Source organism: Pseudonaja textilis, chromosome Z, assembly GCF_049901715.1.
Source record: "Pseudonaja textilis isolate UNSWEBS1 chromosome Z, rPseTex1.2, whole genome shotgun sequence".
NCBI classification, from domain to species: domain Eukaryota; kingdom Metazoa; phylum Chordata; class Lepidosauria; order Squamata; family Elapidae; genus Pseudonaja; species Pseudonaja textilis.
In genome coordinates, this window is record NC_142008.1 from 56,834,099 (window position 1) to 56,853,639 (window position 19,541).

Genomic DNA, 19,541 nt, shown 5'->3' on the forward strand with positions numbered 1-19,541 from the left:
CCAGCATTGCTGATATTCATTCATACACACACACACACATAATCAATTACATTCCTTTTTCTTCCTTTAACTATAATACATTGCCATTAAGTTTAATATATTTCTTCAAATACCTTTATATTTAATTTTATTTCCATGTGTCCCCTCTTTCTTTTAATTCTAATGTTAGTCTATCCATCTCCAAACAATCTAACACTTTTTTATTACCATTCCCTCAGAGGGCATGCTGTCCTGTTTCCAGTTTTGCACAAACGCAATTCTGGCTGCAGTCATTATATGCAATATAATATATTGAATTTTCTTACTATAGTTTCCTCTTATTATCCCTAGTAGAAAGAGTTTGGGTTTTAATTCAATTCATTGACTCGTGATTTCTTTAGTCATTTTTTTATTTTGGTCCAGTACTTTCTAGCTCCCGGGCAAGACCACCACATACGAAAAAATGTGCCTTGGTTGTGTTTGCATTTCCAACATTCTGCAGAACTATTTGGAAACATTTTCGCCAATTTAACTGGGGGTAAATGCCAATGATAAAACAGTTTCTACAAATTTTCTTTATAAGCCACCAACATTATTCATTTATAGTTTTTTCCTCATAGTTTTTCCCAATGTTCTAATTCAATATTATAGCCAAAGTTCTTTGCCCAGGCTATTATGGCTTCTTTGACCATTTCTTCTTCCATTTTAAATCTCAGGAAATAGTGATATGTTTTTGTTATCATTTTCTCCTCCATCTCCTCCTGCATTATTTTGTCGAGTTCTTGTTCCTTATAAAAGCCATATTTTTTCTAAATCCTTTTTTTTTATCTCGCCTGAATCTGCAGATATGGCCACCAATCTTGTTGTTTTAACTCTTGGATTGTTTTTAATTTCCCTTGGGCATCTAATAGTTATTTAAAACTGGTATTTTCATATAATGATTTTTCTTTATTTCCCCCCAAACTCTAGTAGAGTGCCTCTCACTTTGGTGTCTCTGGAAATAGGTGTGTATTTTACTTTTCCCTTCCCAAATAATCCATGCCACCCTAACTGCAAATTGTGGCCTTCTATTGTCAGTATCCTTTTGTTGTTTAAATTTATCCAGTCCTTTATCCACATCACAGCTGCTGCTTGATAGTATAATTCCCAATCTGGGAGTCCAAAGCTGCCTTTACTTCTGCTATCTTGTAGTAGTTTTAGTTTTATTCGGGGTTTCTTCCCTAGCCAAACAAATTTAGAGTTACCTAATTTTATTGGTACCATTTGAAATAAGCATAACATTTTTGGTAATACATTTATTTTAATTATGTCAATTCTTCCAACTAATGATAATGGCAGTTTCCCCCAGGCATCAAAATCTTTTTTTATTTGTTGGATCAATTTATTGTAATTGCCTTCTTTTATTGAAGGGCATCTTGCCATCAACCAAATTCCTAGATATTTAAACTTTTTAGTTATCTGTATTTCCAGTTTCCTCTCTAATTCCTTTATCTGGCTATTCATGAGATTTTTAGCCATTATCTTTGTCTTATCCTTGTTTGTTTTGACTCCTGCCACCTTACCAAATTTTCTATTTCTCATATTAAATTGACTATTGTTTTAAGCTTTATATAATTAGTAGTAGAGGAACTAAAAGTCCAAGAAACAGCCAGGAAACAAGCAGTTGGTATTCAGAATTGAAACTAATCAGTTCTTGCTCTGTAAATTGCTTAGAAAATATTGGTGGGCAGTTTTGCAATATTTGGGGGGAAAAGCAGAGCATCAGAGGTTAAAAAGAACCTAGATAGAAGTGTTCCCCTCTAATGCTTGAGTAAAAAGAATTCCAAAGATGTCAAGTAAAAATTTCACCTTGGTAGGAGAAACTATTTTTATACCTTCTTTTCAAAGCCTGGCCTAAATCAAGGTTTATAGCATGTAAAAGCTGAAGAAAAGTCCCATCGGACATTTAAATAAAAGCCCACATTTCAAATTGAGAAACCTTATTAATATAAATGGGTTTGCTGCTTTGTTGTGGCTTTTAGTGATGGTTCTCTGTTTCTGAACCATTTTCAGATATCTGACTAGGTTAATATCAACAGATAACATTGCAATGTTTTCAGCAGCAATATAATATCATTCCATATTTATACACGAAATCACCTACTACTATAAAGTTTCTCATTATACAGCCATCTCTTAATCAGCATCTCCGATCTGATATAGTCCATATTTATTTGAATAAAATGGCCATCATCTCCAGCTGATATAGTTAATAGGTATGCTAATCAGCATAATGAGATTTCTCAGCCAAAACATTTTCCAGGGACCAATTTCAGGCTAACTTATACAACCAACTGAATGTAGTTAATTCAACCACTGCATTTAGAATTTTATTCCAGTTTTTTTGCCAGTTAAGCAAATCAAGAGAATACTCCTCTGAGTGTTCTAATACCAATGGGAATGATCGTTGTCTTTATTCTTGTTTTATTGATTGTTGTGAGCCACCTAAGATCATTATATGAAATAGGTGGCCATACAACTAACTACAAATAACTAACTAAATTAATAAATAAAGTTACCTTTCCAGATCTCTGAAGTCAGGTGTGGTGCCAATGGAGCCAGCATAACAAAGAGAGTTGCCAGAGCATCTTCAAATTCTGCACTGTGGATGAAAAGCTGTTCAGAGGCTTGCTATGAAAGGAAAGAATGAAGAAAATGGATTTTGTTAACTGTGGGAATAAAATTAAAATATTAAGTTTGTAATAGCATACTGTAGTATTTGATATTAGATAAAAATTATCTATAACTTTTTTTTCATAATAACATGATGAAAACATTGTAGAATCTAGTTCACAGAAATGTCAGTATTTAGTAAATTTCAAAGAATGCTCCTGTGGACCAATTCACAACAATAAGGCTTCAAAAAGCAAGCCAGAAATAAGCAAATGTGAAAGATACATTAGGCAAAACATGTACAACTGGCTTGGCCTGGGTTTTGTGGAATTAAATAGCTAGAATTGCTCAGCCGTAGGGAATTTGGGAAATAGAAAATTCTCATATCTTAAAGTTGCTAAAGTTGAAAAACCCTGGTAGATAGTCATGGAATTAAAAAAAGTGAAGGAAAAAGTTTCTCCCATTTCCAATATTGGAGGAATTAATAAACAATGACACATTTGAATCTGGCTTTCTCCTGCCCTAATCCTAGTAAAAGTGATGAACCAAGGATGGGAAGTAACAAATTAAAGCCAACTCTCAAGCAAAGCTATATTAATGGATCAATTTCTATTTCTCAGTACCACCTGTGTAAGCAGTGGACTTTCCCCCTTCAACCGAAAAGAAGGAACTTCTGAAAACTAGGTATTTCAAAAGGAATCCTTTATTAAAAGGAAGTGAATCCAGTAGTAGTGAAAGCAGAGTCTAAGGTGCTTCCTGGCATACAGGAATAGATAAAGGGAGTTAGAATCCCTCCCCTTATTTAGATGTGGATTCAGTAAAACAAAGAACCAACATGTTAATTCTCCCCTCCCCTTTCCTGGGAACGTATCTTAGAAGAGTTTCCCAGGGAGTATCTTCAAGAGGTGGAATTTTTATGGTCCCTTCTCCTCTTGCTATCTCTCCAAGAGGTGACAAGTTTTCAGCGATCTGGCTCCAGTCCTCCAATTGTATATCATGTGCAGTTATACAGATTCAATATAAGATTTAATATATTCAGGTTACATCAAAAAGGATTACTTGTACCAACTTCCATTGAAGAATGGCAGATACATGGATCTGACAACCTATCTTTCAGGAGAGTTGGGAGTACTCTACACACTGCCAAAGAACTCTTGGAGGCACAAGAATATACATCATAAAAGCACCAACTTCACATGCAGGCTTCCGCATAATTACATTATTTCACTTTTTGAGCATTCATATATGTAAAAACAGAATAATTTCACATTTACATATTCAATATGGGTGGAAAGGAGGAAATAAAAAAGAAAAAAAAATCTGCTTTTTTGAGACCAAGTGAGAAATGATGGAAGTCATAGAAATCACCCAGTCAGGCAAACAATTCAAAAGCAGGTAAAATATGTTTTTAATCAGCTACAGCATTGCTTTAAGGGAATAATTTTATTTTATCTATTCAAATAACACTCAATGGACAAATTTACATTGTACTAAATACACACAAAATGGCTAGAATGGACAAAGCTGTATCATGTTACTAGCAAGAAAATAAGCTTTAATCAGTGAGAGCAGTTCAATTCCATACAATAATTAGGGTAGAAATAAACATTCTAATTGGAGAATATTTCTTTCTAGCTGCTAAGAAAACATAGTTTCTCGAGTGTTGTACTTGAAATACACATCAGCCCTTTTCTGAGCTATAGTGTGAAGCTGATGGTCTTACTACAAATCATATTACAAAATATTTTCAGCATGTCAATTGTCTCACTAGAGGCAAGAATACTTTAGACCAGTGGTTGCCAACTGGCGGGCTGTGGAAAAATTTTGGTGGGCTGGTGCCCCGAAAGCAATTAATCTGGGCTGCATGGGAAAACAAGGCTGCTCTGCCCACATGGCCCTCCCACCCGCTGATTCCCCCTCTTCAGTTGAGAGCAAAACCTTGACTGAGACTGAGCAGTAGAGAGCCATGTGAGCTGGTACTGGAAGGTAAGACCAACGGCAGGGGAGGGAAATCTACCCTGGGGTGGCTTGCTGACGATGGGAAAGAAAGGCGATTATGAACTAACTGAGCGATTACACTGATACACAGGGGTATCAGTGTAGCCGCTCAGTTAGTTCATAATCGCCCTACCCGGAGAAGGGGCTGCTGGATGAGGAGGAGGCAACAGTGGTGGAGAACAAGCCAGGCATTAAAGACCCGGGAAGAAAGGCAGCACTGCTGCTGATGCTTCTGCCAGATGACTGCAGCAAGTACCCATTGCCACTGGTGCGGAGAGGTGAGTATGCTAAGGCAATTTGGGCGCTACTGCTTCAGCGGCTTTGCCTGCATCTCTGAGGCTTCAATGTTGGGAGAGGCAGCAAGGGCTGGAGGAGCCAAGAGATGCGCACGGCTCTGTGTTCCTCTGTGTTCCACCTGCTTCCAGGTGGGTGGAAGGGAGAAGGAAAGAGAGAGAGACAGGTGGGAGAAATCCAAAGCTGAAGAATTAATGGGGAGAGCTGACAGGAGGAACTGAGAGATACGCATGGCTCTATGTCCCTTTCCTTGCTTTCTCCAGGCACCTTGTGGTGATTCTTTTGAATCCCAGCAGTATTAAATCCTCCCTCTTTTCCCCCAAAGAATGAAAGAGGGCCTTCCTTTCCCTTTACTCTGCTCCACAGTTCCCAACCTTGCCCTCCCAGGACAGCCCCCACTTGCCCCCTGCCCCACCCTCATTCAGCCAGAATGCTGCCTTCCCTCCCCAGATGGGCCAATCCCATATTCCAGAGCTGTAGTAGTTACAGGACTGACCCTTTGGTCATCCCGGAGCAGCTGCCCCAAAGGGCTAGTCCTGTGGCTACTACAACCCTGGAATATGGGACTGACTTTCCCACCACCATCAGTCTTCCCATCTTCATTTTCCTTCACTCAGACTGACCAAGCTTCTTGAGAGAAGGAACACAAAAGAGGTTCCTGGAAGGCTGTATGCCTGGAGCAGGTGCTTTCTCTCGGGCCTCCTGCCCGGAGGCCAAGAGAAAGTACCTGGTCCGCACACACAGCACCCCAGCGTCAAGCAAGGTTGAGGTAAGTTTGACCTTAACTTCTTTAACTGTAATATTTGATGGCATCAAATAGTTTGATTTTGACAACTATCATTTCTTATTTGGTTTTAGATTCAAATGGTTTCCATGATGAGTGAAAAAAAGCAAAGGAATATTTTGCATTTCTTTACCAATATAAAAGATACTGTTACTAATGATAATAGTAACAATAACAATGTGTACTTCACTTAACCATGAGTTGATCAGAGCCTCCACAGTCCTCATCAGGCACCATTAGGAAGAACATTCAAACTGGAGGCAGAAAGAAGAAAAAACTCAAAGTATTAAGAAAATATGATTTGAAATTTGGATTTATTCAAGAACCTGGTAGTGAGCTGGATCCACGGCCGCTTTGTGTTGCGTGTTCTGAGAGTTTATCCAATGAAGGCATGAAACCTTTGAAACTCAGAAGACATTTGCAAACAAACCCCTAGTTTTAGCCAACAAACCTCTGGAATATTTTCAAAGAATGCATGAAAATATGCAAAAGCAACTAATTGCTTTAACAAAAATTAGGATAAGTCCTTATTAAAGGTTTCTTTTCTGATAGCACTTCAGATTGCAAAAAATAAAAAGCCATATATAATTGGAGAAGATTTAATTAAGCCTTGCATATTACAAGCCTGTAAAGAAATTTTGGGAAAGCAAGCTGTCCAGAAACTGAAAGCAATTCTTATGTCTGCTAACACTGTCAAGCGCAGAATTGAAGACACGGCTGAAAATATTGAAAATCAAGTTATAAAAATGGTGAAAAATGCACCATTTTATGCAATTCAACTTGATGAATCAACAGACATAAGTAACAAGGCACTTCTTTGTTTTGTGAGGATTGAGTGTGAAGGAGAGTTACAGGAAGAACTACTTTGCTTGCTCAACTTGCCAGGTAGAAAGAGTGTTGGGCTTACCTGAAATGCATCTTCTAGTTGTAAGGGAGGAGAATCCAAAGTGTGGGCTGTCTCCTGCTTCCTTGCTAAAAGATGGAGTCAATCAATGTTTAGTCCAGCCCCCTTTCCACTGCGCATGCCCAGTTTTTGATGAAGGCTGATGATTGACTTGGAGAGTTCTTTGGTGCTCTTTCTTGATCGTTCTGAGCTCGAGGCTAACTATCTAAAGGTGGGATTTGGATTCTCCTCCCGTACAACTAGAAGACGCATTTCAGGTAAGCCCAACACTCTTTCTCAATTGTACAGGTTGGAGAATCCAAAGTGTGAAATGTACCCAAACTAATCGTCCTGAGGGTGGGCCAACTTCTTGTCCCGAGCCCCCATCTCCATGTGAACTCTTTGTAGCACCTTCTTCCGAAGGATACTTCTGCTGATGCAAATGTATCCAGTTTATAATTTCTGATGAATGGAGATGGCGATGACCACGTTGCGGCCCTACAGATCTCTTCAATCGAGGCCTGTGTGTTCCATGCCGCTGATCTGGCTGCACTCCTGGTTGAATGTGCCGTTATGTTACCCGGCAATTGCAATGATTGGCTTTCATAAGCTTTTGTGATACATGTCTTCCATCTGCCTATGGTAGATGGTGAAACCCTTTGTCCCAACGGACTCGGTCTAAATGAAATGAACAATGCTTCCATTTTTCTAATGGGTCTTGTTCTCTTAATATAAATGGGTATAGCTCTCCTAACATCCAAGGAGTGCCACTTCCTTTCTAGGCTATGGACCGGTTCTGGGCAGAAGTCTGGTAATACTAACTCTTGTGCTCTATGGAACGTAGAATTCATCTTTGGGATAAAGGTTGGGTCTAATCTTAATACTACCCTATTCGGGTGAACTATACAGAGGTCCTCCCTCATGGATAATGCTGCCAACTCTGAAATTCTTCTGGCTGATGTATTGGCTATTAGAGGAAGGCCACCTTAAGGTTGACTGAAGGTAGTCCTTCTGACCTCAGCGGTTCAAAAGGCTCAGTCATGAGCGCCCTTAGCACCCTTGTCAAGTCCCAAGTAGGGTAACTGTGTATCACTGGTGGCTTTAGATTGGTTGCTCCCCTGATGAACGTGCGGATTAGCGGGTGTCGTGAGAGGTCCCGCAACCCAACACTGAAGCTATCGCTGCTACCTGCCTCCTTAAGGTGTTAGGGATTAAACCCTTCTCCAGGCCTTCCTGGAGAAAATCCGGCACTTGAGTAGCTAACACTGTGGTTGGATCTATTTGTTTCTTGGAACACCAGGTTCCAAATGCTCTCCAAGTAGCATCATAAATTCTGTTGGTTGATGATCTCCTGGATGCCTGGAGTGTCTGTATTACCTTGTCTGAGCACTCTAAACGCTTTAGTGTGGTCCTCTCAAGTGCCATACGGTTAGTTGCAGCCATTGTGGCTCTGGGTGTCGTATGGCTCCCTGACTCAGCTCTACCTTGTCTGGGGAATTCTCCATGGTCTGGATACCGACAGATCTACCAGATCCACGGACCAAGACCTCCTGGGCCAGTGAGGTGCTACCATTAAGACCTCCACCCCCTCTTCTATCACTTTCTTGATTACCCTTGGTATCAAGGGGAGTGGGGGGAATGCGTAGAGCAAACCCCTTGGCCATGCTCCTTGGACGGCATTGGTTCCTTCCGCTCCCTGTGTTGGAAATCTTGAGTGCAATCTCGGGAGTTTTGCATTTGAGGGCGTTGCAAACAGGTCCAGGACTGCTCTCCCAAATCTGTGCGACAGTTCCCTGAACAGGTCCAGGTGTAGGCGCCACTCTGAGTGGTTGACTGTTGTTCTGCTGAGCCGATCTGCCTGAAAGTTTTCCACTCCTGATATGTGATCCACCCTGATCGATAGAAGGTGCGTCTCCACCCAGTGGCCCAATCGCTCTGCTTCTTGCATGAGCGCTAGGGAGTGAGTACCTCCCTGCCTATTGATATGAGCCTTGGCGGTCACGTTGTCTGTCAGGATCAAAACATACTGTCCCACTATCACTGACCTGAAGGCTCTTAGAGCCAGATGAGATGCCCTGAGCTCCAACCGGTTGATGTTGTTCTCGAGGTCTGATTGAGACCACTGACCCTGTGTAATCTGGCTCTGACAATGGGCTCCCCAGCCTACTAAACTTGCATCTGTTGTAATGGTCAGTTGGGTGGGTTCCTTGAACCCACATCCCCTCATCACTGCGGGTGATCTCCACCACTGGAGTGACTGCTTCACTCTGGGGGGGATTCGTACCTTGCTTCCTGTATTGCCCTTGCTTGCTCTCTGGTAAGGTAATAGGAACCACTGCAATGTCCTTGTGTGCAGCCTGGCCCAAGGTACTATCGAGATGCATGATATCGTCTTCCCTAGTATTTGTGACACCAAGTCCAGGGACACCTCCGGAGCTGTGCTCACTTGATTTATTGATGACCTTATGCTGTCCTGTCTTTCCTGTGACAGGTAAATCTCGCAGGAGTTGGTATCTATTACAGCTCCTAAGTGTTGTAATTGCCTGGTTGGTTCTAAGTGGCTCTTTTCGAAATTCACCGAAAAGCCATGCTCTTGTAATATCTGTATCGTGGTTTCTAGATCTTAGAGTTGATGTTGACTGTATTAATATGTCATCTAAATAGCATTGGACCCGTATGGGCTTTGTCCTGAGGAAAGCTGCTGCTGCTGCCAGGCCATTGGTGAAAGTCCTCGACGCTGAGGACAGGCCGAATGGTAGAGGTACTGATAGTGTCTCCCTGCGTAACAAAACTGCAGGAACTTCTGATGCCTCCTGGTAATAGGTACGTGTAGGTAAGCATCTGTGAGGTCTACTAATATCAGGACATCCCCCTCCCGGATGCTCCCTAGTATAGCTTGCTGGGACTGCACCTTGAATCTCCTGTATACTATGTGCCTGTTTAGTAATTTGAGATCCAAAATTGGTCTCCACCCCCCCACCCCCACCCCAATGCCTTCTGCACAACAAACAGGTTTGAATAGAATCCTTGTCCCTGTTCGTTCTCTGGTACCATTTGCCCAGCAGATGTTGAACTGCTGTTTCCATAATTACCCTTTTGGTTCTGTCCCTTGGCATTGGGCATCTTCTGAATGAGCTCAGGGATATGGAGATGAATTCCAAACTAGGCCTTTCCTTAATGTGTCTAGGACCCACTTTTCTGTTGTAGTTGACACCCATTAGTTAGTGAATAGGCCCAGCCTCCCACCGATGGGCGCACTGTTCCGGCCATCGCTTTGTATGCCCAGTTCCTCCCTTACTCCTCCTGCTCGAGTAGAATGATGATGAGCATCCCATCTCCTCTCATTATGTATCAGGCTGGGTCTGTTACCCTGACTGTCCCTGAATTCTGCCATCATCTCTTTCATCATAGCCCTCATTTCCTCTTTAAAGGACTGTTCCCTGACTTCCGATGCTGTGGAGGAAGAGCTAGACTCTGTTGAAAAATCTCTTTCTCTTGGGGGAGGGCTCTTCATTGCATGCCTGAGAGCATTGTCTTTCTGATTCACTCAATCCTTTGTTCACACAAAGAGCAGGCTGAAAAGGCTGATCTTCAGTGCCCTCTAGTGTTGTGTTCCTTTCCTGATACTTCGCTTTCACTGGTTTGCCTGTTGAAGCGCAGGAATTTCCATTCTTCTCTGCCTCCTTTTCTGCCCTTGGGAAGCATTTTTCAATGGCCCCTTGCCTCCTTAATGCCTCCCTCTCATCTGCCTTGGACACCCTGCTGAGAGGCCTTTCTGAAGCTCTCCCAGCCTTTCTGGGTTCCTTTGTGTTTTGCTCTCTGTTCAAACTGGGGGCAGGGGATTCCTGTTCCTCCAGGCTTGCCTCTGTTTCAGAAAATTCAGCCATAGTCTTTCCCTTTGGCTTTTGCTGATAGAGTATACTCAGACCGGCCTGAGCATGGACTCTAGCGTCCCTTTCTCCTGGGTAGGCTTGTGTGGCTGTGATAGAAGCTTGCTCAGCCTAAGACTGAGTTTGCCCCCAATTAAAGAGAGCGCTGGAGGCTTGTGCAGCTTCTGATTTGTTTAACGAAGGCCCTGGGAAAGCTGAGGTAATTTTCCCTCCTTCTTTGCTAGCCGACCGAGAGCCCGCCCGCTCTTACTGAGGCTGCTGCTGCTTATTCTCTTAACACCAAACAGCTATGTGGGCTTTCCCGTCTTGGGATGAGGTCCTGGCTCTTTCGCTTACTCATGGTTTGCTGACTTTCACTCTTTCTCTTTTCTCTCTTTTTTTCTCGAAGAATCCAAAGCGTCGATCCTATATTTTCTGTCTTTCTTTCTGAGCACTCTCTCCTTGTGTCCTCTTTGCATGAAGACGGAGTCAAAACTGGGCATGTGCAGTGGAAAGTGGGCTGGACTAAACTTTGATTGACTCCATCTTTAAGCAAGGAAGCAGGAGACAGCCCACGCTTTGGATTCTCCAACCCGTACAACTGAGAACAACTAGCTCTGAGATTTTTGAAGCACTGAACAGTTATTTCTTCGAATACGGAATTGAATGGAAAAAATGTATTGGGATATGTACAGACAGTGCCGCAAACATAACTGGACATCTTTCAGGAATTGTTGCAAAGGTTAAAAAAATTGGTCACCCATACATTTTGTCAACACACTGCATTATACATCTTGCAGTGAAAAATATGTCCCCAGAAGTACATGAAGTATTATCAGATGTTATTAAAATTGTAAATGAAATTCAATACAAAGCACTCAATTCTCCAATGTTTGAGGCACTTTGTGAAGAAATGGGTTCCGAGTATACCCATCATCTTCTTCATGCTGAGGTGAGATGGCTGTCAAGGGGTAAAATACTAACGCGACTGTTTGCCCTGTGCGAAGAAGTGAAAGTATTTTTCTGCCAGCAAAATAATCCAAAATTTCAAGAACTCTTGACAACGATGAGTGGGTAGCCAAGCTTGCATACCTGGAAGGTATTTTTCATTGTTAAATGAACTAAATTTATTTTTGCAAGGACAATTTCAGGACGTGTTCAAACTACGAGGTAAAATGGATGCTTTTCAAAAGAAAACATTGTGTTGGCTGAAGAAGATCTGCATTTTTTTTTTCCAATTTTTGATGGGTATATGAGAGAGAAAGATGTCAACTGGCAGGTAGTAACCATATTTCAACAGCACTTACAGTCATTCACAGAATCTTTTGGTCATTATTACCCAAAGAAAGAAGATCCCAGACACGACAATATGTGGATAATAGATCCATTTGCAGCAAGCATTGAAAAATAGCAATTTAAGTATGCATTAAAAAGAAACCCTCATCGATCTATCATATGACGACTGTCTCAAAGCTAAATTCCATTCATCCATCTCAAGGCCTCATTTCTGGCTCTCCGTAAACAGTGAATACCTATCGCCGAGTGAAAAAGCAATGAAAATTTTGATTCAGTTTTCAACAACATATTTGTGCAAAAAGACATTTTCATCTGTCACAGCAATTAAAACTCGGTACTGGTCTTGTCTTGAAATAAAAACAACTCTCTGTCTTGCAGTAACATCATTGGAGCCAAAAATCCATAAACATATTTCAAGCAAGACCCCTGTTTTGGATCATCACTACACAACATTAAAAGATGTTTATCAGTCTTTACCACGAGCAGCTGTGGGACACTCTGATCATTGTATGATTCATCTTGTACCTCCTTACAGACAAAGACTTAAAACCATGAAACCAACAATTAAATAAGTGAAGACTTGGACTGAGGAGGCAAAGCTATAGCTACAGGTTTGCCTTAACTGCACTGATTGGAATGTGTTCGAAGACATCTCTGCAGACTTGGATGAAGTCACAGATACTGTAACATCATATGTCAGTTTCTGTGAAGACCTATGTGTGCCAATCAGAAATCTGAGAATATCAGTAATAATAAACCTTGGTTCACTTAAGCAGCTACGTCATACCAAAGAGGAAGTCTACAGAAAAGGTGATAGAATATTGTACAATCAGGCCAGAAACGTATTAACAAGAGAGATCAGAGCAACAAAATGAAGCTACTCTGAAAAGCTAAGGAATCAGTTCTCAACAAATGAACCAGCCAACATGTGGAAAACTCTTAAAAATATCACTGGTTACAGCAAATCTCCTTCCCATGCTGAAGGAAATCAACAACTGGCAGATGACCTGAAAGTGTTTTACTGTAGGTTTGAGAGAAAACTACTGCCACCCATCTCCACAATCCCCATCTCAGACAGACCAAGAGCCAAGTCTCCTACAACCTACCCCATCCCATTGGGCCCACTACCTCTGGTGATTACAGAGAATGAGGTGTAAGTCTATTTCACAGACAAAAGCCAGAAAAAGCCCCAGGCCCAGACAAGATAACTTCTTCTTACTTAAAAGCATGTGCCGAACTGGCCTCCATCTTCAGCTGCATCTTTAATAAATTACTAGAGATGTGCTATGTTCCTTCTTGCTTCAAACGCTTTACTATCATCCCAGTACTGAAGAAACCTTCTATTAAGAAACTGAATGATTTCATTCTATAAAGCTTTATATGCCAAAATCATTGAACTGGAAAGGAAAAATATTTGTATTATAGGGGATTTTAATGCTGTAGCAGATTATAAAAAAATATTATAATGGGGGAATAAGAAGGGAAGGGGAAAAAAAGAAAAGAGAATAACCCAAAATTTGTGTAGAAATGATTAAAGAATTAAATTTAATAGATGTATGGAGAAAATTAAATCCAGATAAGAGACAATTTACTTTCTACTCAAATCCCCACCAGTCATGGTCGCTCATTGATATGGCATGGATGAGTGGAGATCTAGTAGAAGATGTGACAGAAGTAGAAATTATACCGAATTCTTGGGCAGACCACAACCCTCTTAGAATCAACTGGAAAGGTAAGAAAAAATCAAGAAGGTGGACTTTAGATTCTCAACTATTAAAGGATGAGGAATTTATAAAGAAACTTAAGGAAGAATTAACTTTTTATTTTAAAGAAAATAAGACACAACTATGCAAAATTTATGGGATGCTATGAAAGCCGTCATATGGGGAATTATAATATCTTACACTGCACAAAAAAATAAAGAAAAACATGCTCAACATAACAATTTATACCAAACAATTAAGAAACTAGAATCTGAATTACAGGAAGCCTCACAAAATGTTAAAATACAAGAACAATTGATTCTCTATAAATATAAACTCAATTTAATGGAACAGGAAGAATTGATTAGAAACTTGAAAACAACCAAGCAAATATATTTTGAACAAGCAAATAAGCCTGGCAGATGGCTCTCTTATAAACTCAAAAAAGAGAAAGAGAAAAGAACCATCTACCAACTACAAGATGAAAGTGGAAATTATCAACATACAATAGAGAAGAAAAAAGAGATTGCACATAAATATTTTGAGAATCTGTATAAGAAAGAGAGAGTAGATGAAGATCAGATAAGGGAATATCTAGGAGAAAAAAGAACTCGATAAATTAACGATGAGATGGAAGAATTTTTGACGAGGGACATATCTATGACAGAATTAAAACAAGCAATTAGAACCCAGAAAAATAAAACCCCAGGCTCTGACGGCTTCCCAGAAGAATTTTATAGAGCAATAGAAGAATAAGTGGGACCAATAATGGTGGATTTATATAATGAGATATCATTATCTGCTATAATGCCAGACATGTGGAGAGAATCACTAATTTTGCTAATCCTGAAGGGGGATTCAGATGCCAGAATGATACAAAACTATAGACCAATTTCTTTGCTGAATGTAGACTATAAAATATTTACTATTATTGTACTAGATTAAAGAAAATTCTGAAAATTACATACATCCAGACCAAAATGGATTTCTCCCAAATAGACAAATTAGGAACAATTTAAGAATAATAATGGATAGTCTGGAATATTATGAAGTCCATCCGTGGAAACAGGTAGCTCTTGTTTTGGGAGATGCTCAAAAGGCTTTCGATAACCTTAATTGGCAATTTATGATTCAGCAAATTTATGATATGAATTTCGGCACCAAATTTGAGAATATTATAACAGCAATTTATTCAGTACAAAAAGCAAATATCATAATAAATGGAGAGAATATCCAAACTTTAAATATAGAAAAAGGAGTCTGACAAGGCTGCCCATTGTGCCCTCTGCTCTTCATACTATCATTAGAAATACTATTAGAAAGACAGAGGCAAAATCATGAAATAAAAGCACTGAAAACTAAAAATGAAGAATATAAACTGCAAGCTTTTGCAGACGATATGGCTTTTATTATGGAAGATCTAATAGAAAAAGGACAAATATTAATTAAGGAACTAGAAAGATATGGAGTGGTGGCAGGATTGAAAATTAATAGACAAAAAATGAAACTTCTAGTAAAAAACTTAACAGATCTACAAATAACAGAATTAGAAAGGGTGCTCGGACGAAAATGCAACTATCATTATTAGGAAGAATAGCAGCCATAAAAATGTCTATATTACCAAAATTTCTTCATCTATTCCAAACTATTCCAGTTAAATTAGAAAAGACCTTTTTCGATAATCTTAATAAAATGACAGCAAAATGTATCTGGCAGGGTAAAAAACCCAGAATAAAAATGAAATTACTACAAGATATGAAGAGCAGAGGTGGCTTTGGATTGCCAAATTGGGAATTATATTATAGTGCAGAAACATTAGTTTGGCTAAAAGATTGGATTAATTTAAAGAATAAAAGAATATTAGCTATAGAAGATCATAACCCTCAGAGGGGATGGCATGCCTTTCTTTGGGACATAGGACCCACTAAAGAAAAATATTTCCACAGACATCTGATTAGAGATTCGTTGATATACAATTGGATCAAGGTTAAAAAGAAACACTATATCAAAATCCCAATTTGGCTACTACAATGGAAGCGACAATCTACCCAAATAATTTAGATGTGAACAAAATGTTAAAATATAAAGACTTACTGGATACAAATGGAAATTTAAAAACAATACAAGAGCTCCAAGAACAAGGGCTACGAGTAAACTGGTGGGCTTATCTCCAAATACAAGGTCGATATAAAAAGGATGTAAAGGAGTATGGAATATACTTGAACCCTCAACAATTAACACATTTTATTAGGCCCAGATAAAAAAAATATTACCAAAATTTACAAGTATCTCCTAGAAGTAGAATTAAAAGAAGAAGTAGTGAAAGGATGCATGATCACATGGGGTCAAAATATTGGTCATAACATAGTTATCAGATTGGGAGACTGTATGGAATAGAAATCACAAATTAACAAAATCAGCAACATACAAAGAAAATGCATATAAAATGTTCTATAGGTGGCACTTATCCCCTTCGAGATTAGTGAAAATGTACCCTAAAATGAGTTCCTTATGTTGGAAATGTAAAAAAAAGAGGCAACATATTATCATATCTGGTGGTCTTGTCCAGAGGCCGAAAATACTGGCTCAAAATCCAAAATTGGCTACAGGAAATCACCAATGAACAATTAGATCTAGAACCAGAACTCTTCCTATTGGGGATCTTCCAAAAAAAATACGTAAAGAGTACAAAATTCTTATTATTACACAAACTGACTGCTGCCAGGATTGCCTTTGCCCAATGTTGGAAACAGCCATATACACCTGTAGAGGAACTGGTTATACAAAAAGTTATGAACTGTGCTGAAATGGATAAGTTAACACTGAGTTTAAAAGACAAGGAAGCTTCAACATTTTATAAGGTATGGGAACAATGGTATAGCTGGATAGATCAGAGACAGATTAAGGATAAGTAATTATTAAATATAGAATATAGATAGAATAAGAATATAATTATGCACAAATTAATATTTGTAAATATTGCACAAATGATTGTTATATGATAAGCACAACAAACAGCTATTATTGAATTATATATTTTTAATGTAATAAAATTCAATAAAGTTTATTCAAAAAAGAAAAGAAACTGAATGATTTCAGACAGGTTGCTCTAACAGTTGTAGTTATGAAGACCTTTGAAAGGCTAGTGCTGGCCCACCTGAAAACCATCACAGATCTGCTGTTAGACTCCTTGCAATTTGCCTCCCGAGCAAATAGATCAACAGATGATGCTGTTATAATATGGCTCTGCACTACATTCTACAACATCTTGAACAGAGGTGGTATTCAGCAGGTTCTGATCAGTTTTGGAGAACCAGTAGTGGAAATTTTGAGTAGTTCGGAGAACCAGCAAATACCACCTCTGACTAGAGATTTTACAGTATCCTTCCCCTGCCATGCCCACCAAGCCACACCCATAGAACTGGTAGTAAAACAATTTGAATCCCACCACTATCTTGAATCTCCAAAGACTTATGCAAGGGTCCTCTTTGTAGACTTCAGCTCAGCATTCAAAATCATAATTCCAAATATTCTTGTAACTAAACCAAATCATCTAGCTGTACCTGACCACACTTGTAAATGGATCATAAGCTTCCTAACAGACAGGAAGCAGCAGGTGAAGCTAGGCAAAATCACATCAGATATCTACAATTAGCACAGGAGTTCCTCAGGGCTGTGTGCTCTCTTTACTTCTCTCTCTCTATACCAATGACTGCATCTGAAAAAATCCCTCTGTTAAAGTACTAAAGTTTGCAGATGATACAACAGTGATTGGTCTCATTCTAGACAATGATGAATCTGCATACAGATGGGAAGTTGAACAACTACCTTATATTGCAACCAGGACAATCATGAACTAAATACACTCAAAACCGTAGAAATGGTGGTAGATTTCAGGAAACACCCTTCTATACTACCATTTCTTAAAATACTAGACAACACAGTTTCAACAGTAGAGACTTTCAAGTTTCTAGGTTCTATCATATGTCAAGACTTCAAATGGACATCTAATATCAAAAACGTCATCAAAATAGCACAACAAAGAATGTTTTTTCTGCGCCAACTCAGAAAGCTCAAACTGCCCAAAGAGGTGCTTATTCAATTTTATAGAGGAATTATTGAGTTTGTCATCTGCACCCCTATAAGGGTCTAGTTTGGCTCTGCAACCAAACAAGACAGACACAGACTTCAACGGATAATTAGAACTGCAGAAAAAACAATTGCTACCAACCTGCCTTCCATTGAGGACCTGTATATTGCACAAATCAAAAAGAGGGCTGTGAAAATATCTATAAACCCCTCACATTCTGGACATAAACTGTTTTAACTTCTACCCTCAAAATGACACGATAGGGCACTGCACACCAGAACAACTAGACACAAGTAGTTTTTTCTGAATGCCATCGCTCTGCTAAACAACTAATTCCCACAACACTGTCAACTTATTTACTAAGACTGTATTACTATTATTTCTCTACTACTAGATTATAACAACACTTCCTAATACCTATCTCTCCCCTCTTATGACTATAACTGTGTTGCTTGTAACTTTACAATTTATATTGTTTTATTTGTTTCCTAGTATGATTTGATTGCTTACTTATGACTATCACCAGGGGTGGGATTCAAATTTCTTAATCAGTTCTGTTGGTGTGGCTTAATTTGTGGGCATGTCTTGGTGGTCATGTGACTGGCTGGGTGTGGCTTGGCAGTCATGTGACTGGCTGGGCATGGTCAACTCGACATCACTCACATTGAGGGGCACTTCTCTCCTGGCCTCTCGTGACTGTGCAGATGCTGCAACATCATAAGTGTGAAAAATGGTCATGTCACTTTTTTCAGTGCCATTGTAACTTTGAATGGTCACTAAATGAACTGTTGTAAGTCAAGGATTACCTGCACAAAAATACAAAAAGCTTCTTTGCTTGTAAAAAGCTGCCCTAAATAGCAATCATTAGATTAAAAGTACCTGCAAGCCAGAGTTACATATCAGGCAGGGTGCCAGAGCACCTTGAGGAATTAAAATAGTTAAAATGCAATGATAGCAGCCAACTCCTGCTCATAAAGTGAAACTCTTCAGCAGAGAGGTCATTTAAGCACTCCAGAAAGAGCACGCCCAGGAGAAACAATCCTTAGATCCATTTGCACCACTTAAAGATACCAGCTGGTCTCACTCACCTCACAAGATATCCTAAGGAAATCATCCAGATTTAAGGAAAGATCACATGTCCCCCAGAAAGGCAGTAAAAAAAATCAGTGCCAAGCTTGCATCCTGCCTCTTGGAAGTACACCCCAAAAGGACAGTATCAGATATGCCCTCGCCCTTCTTGTCCTCTTCTTCCTCTTCCTCCCCCTCTAGCATAATCGTCCAGCTATTAAACTGGTATCTTCAGTATATTTAAGGTTCTTGATGATTCTCTCCATTTTTCATTCCAGTGTTTACTTCTTGGCTCCAGCATCTTTTGTCATGTATTCGGTGCATAAGTTAAATATGGTATAGTATCTAATGGTATCTAATTTTCTGTATTGTTCCTTCAATAAGCAGCTGTGATGTGGTAAACCCTATTTTTTTAAAGGATATCTAGAATTTATTGTAGTCGACACTGTTAAAAGCCTTAATATATCAATAAAGCAAAAATAGAAGTTTTTTTTTCAAGAACTTTCTTGCCTTTCTCATTATCTGCCCTCTTCTGAATCTTGCAGTTACCTTTTCATAACGGAATCGTTGTATAATGAAGATGAATGACAGAAATGATGAAACTCTGTTTACTTTACAGGAGGGGCCTGTTGATTAGGACAGTATTTTGGCGATTCGTCATCTTTCTAAAGGCACACTTGATATCTAGCATTGTTTCTGGCATAAAATTCCTTCATTCGAGTTTACAAAAGATTGCTTAAGCTAGTCTGTATTCTATTTAACTGCTTTTATTGTTCCATCTTTTTAACATTTTAAATGATTTAATATTAATTCATTATTATCTATGCTAGCTGTGTATACATAGAACAGTGGAGTATAAATAGTCAATACCACAAAACTTATTTCCAAATAGTGAACATTAGAAAATAATATTGATGATGCGCTG

General features: G+C 39.2%; 1 protein-coding gene across 8 annotated transcripts in view; it reads right to left on the reverse strand.

Annotated features, from left to right (window-relative positions):
* Positions 1–19,541, reverse strand: part of LARS2 (leucyl-tRNA synthetase 2, mitochondrial) — a 207,028-nt gene that overhangs the window by 50,241 nt on the left and 137,246 nt on the right. For all 8 annotated transcript variants that reach the window (XM_087916743.1, XM_087916748.1, XM_087916742.1 and 5 more), the window contains one exon: positions 2,538–2,649. In XM_087916743.1, coding sequence (XP_087772869.1) covers positions 2,538–2,649 — 112 coding nt within the window. The remainder of the gene's footprint in view (positions 1–2,537; positions 2,650–19,541) is intronic.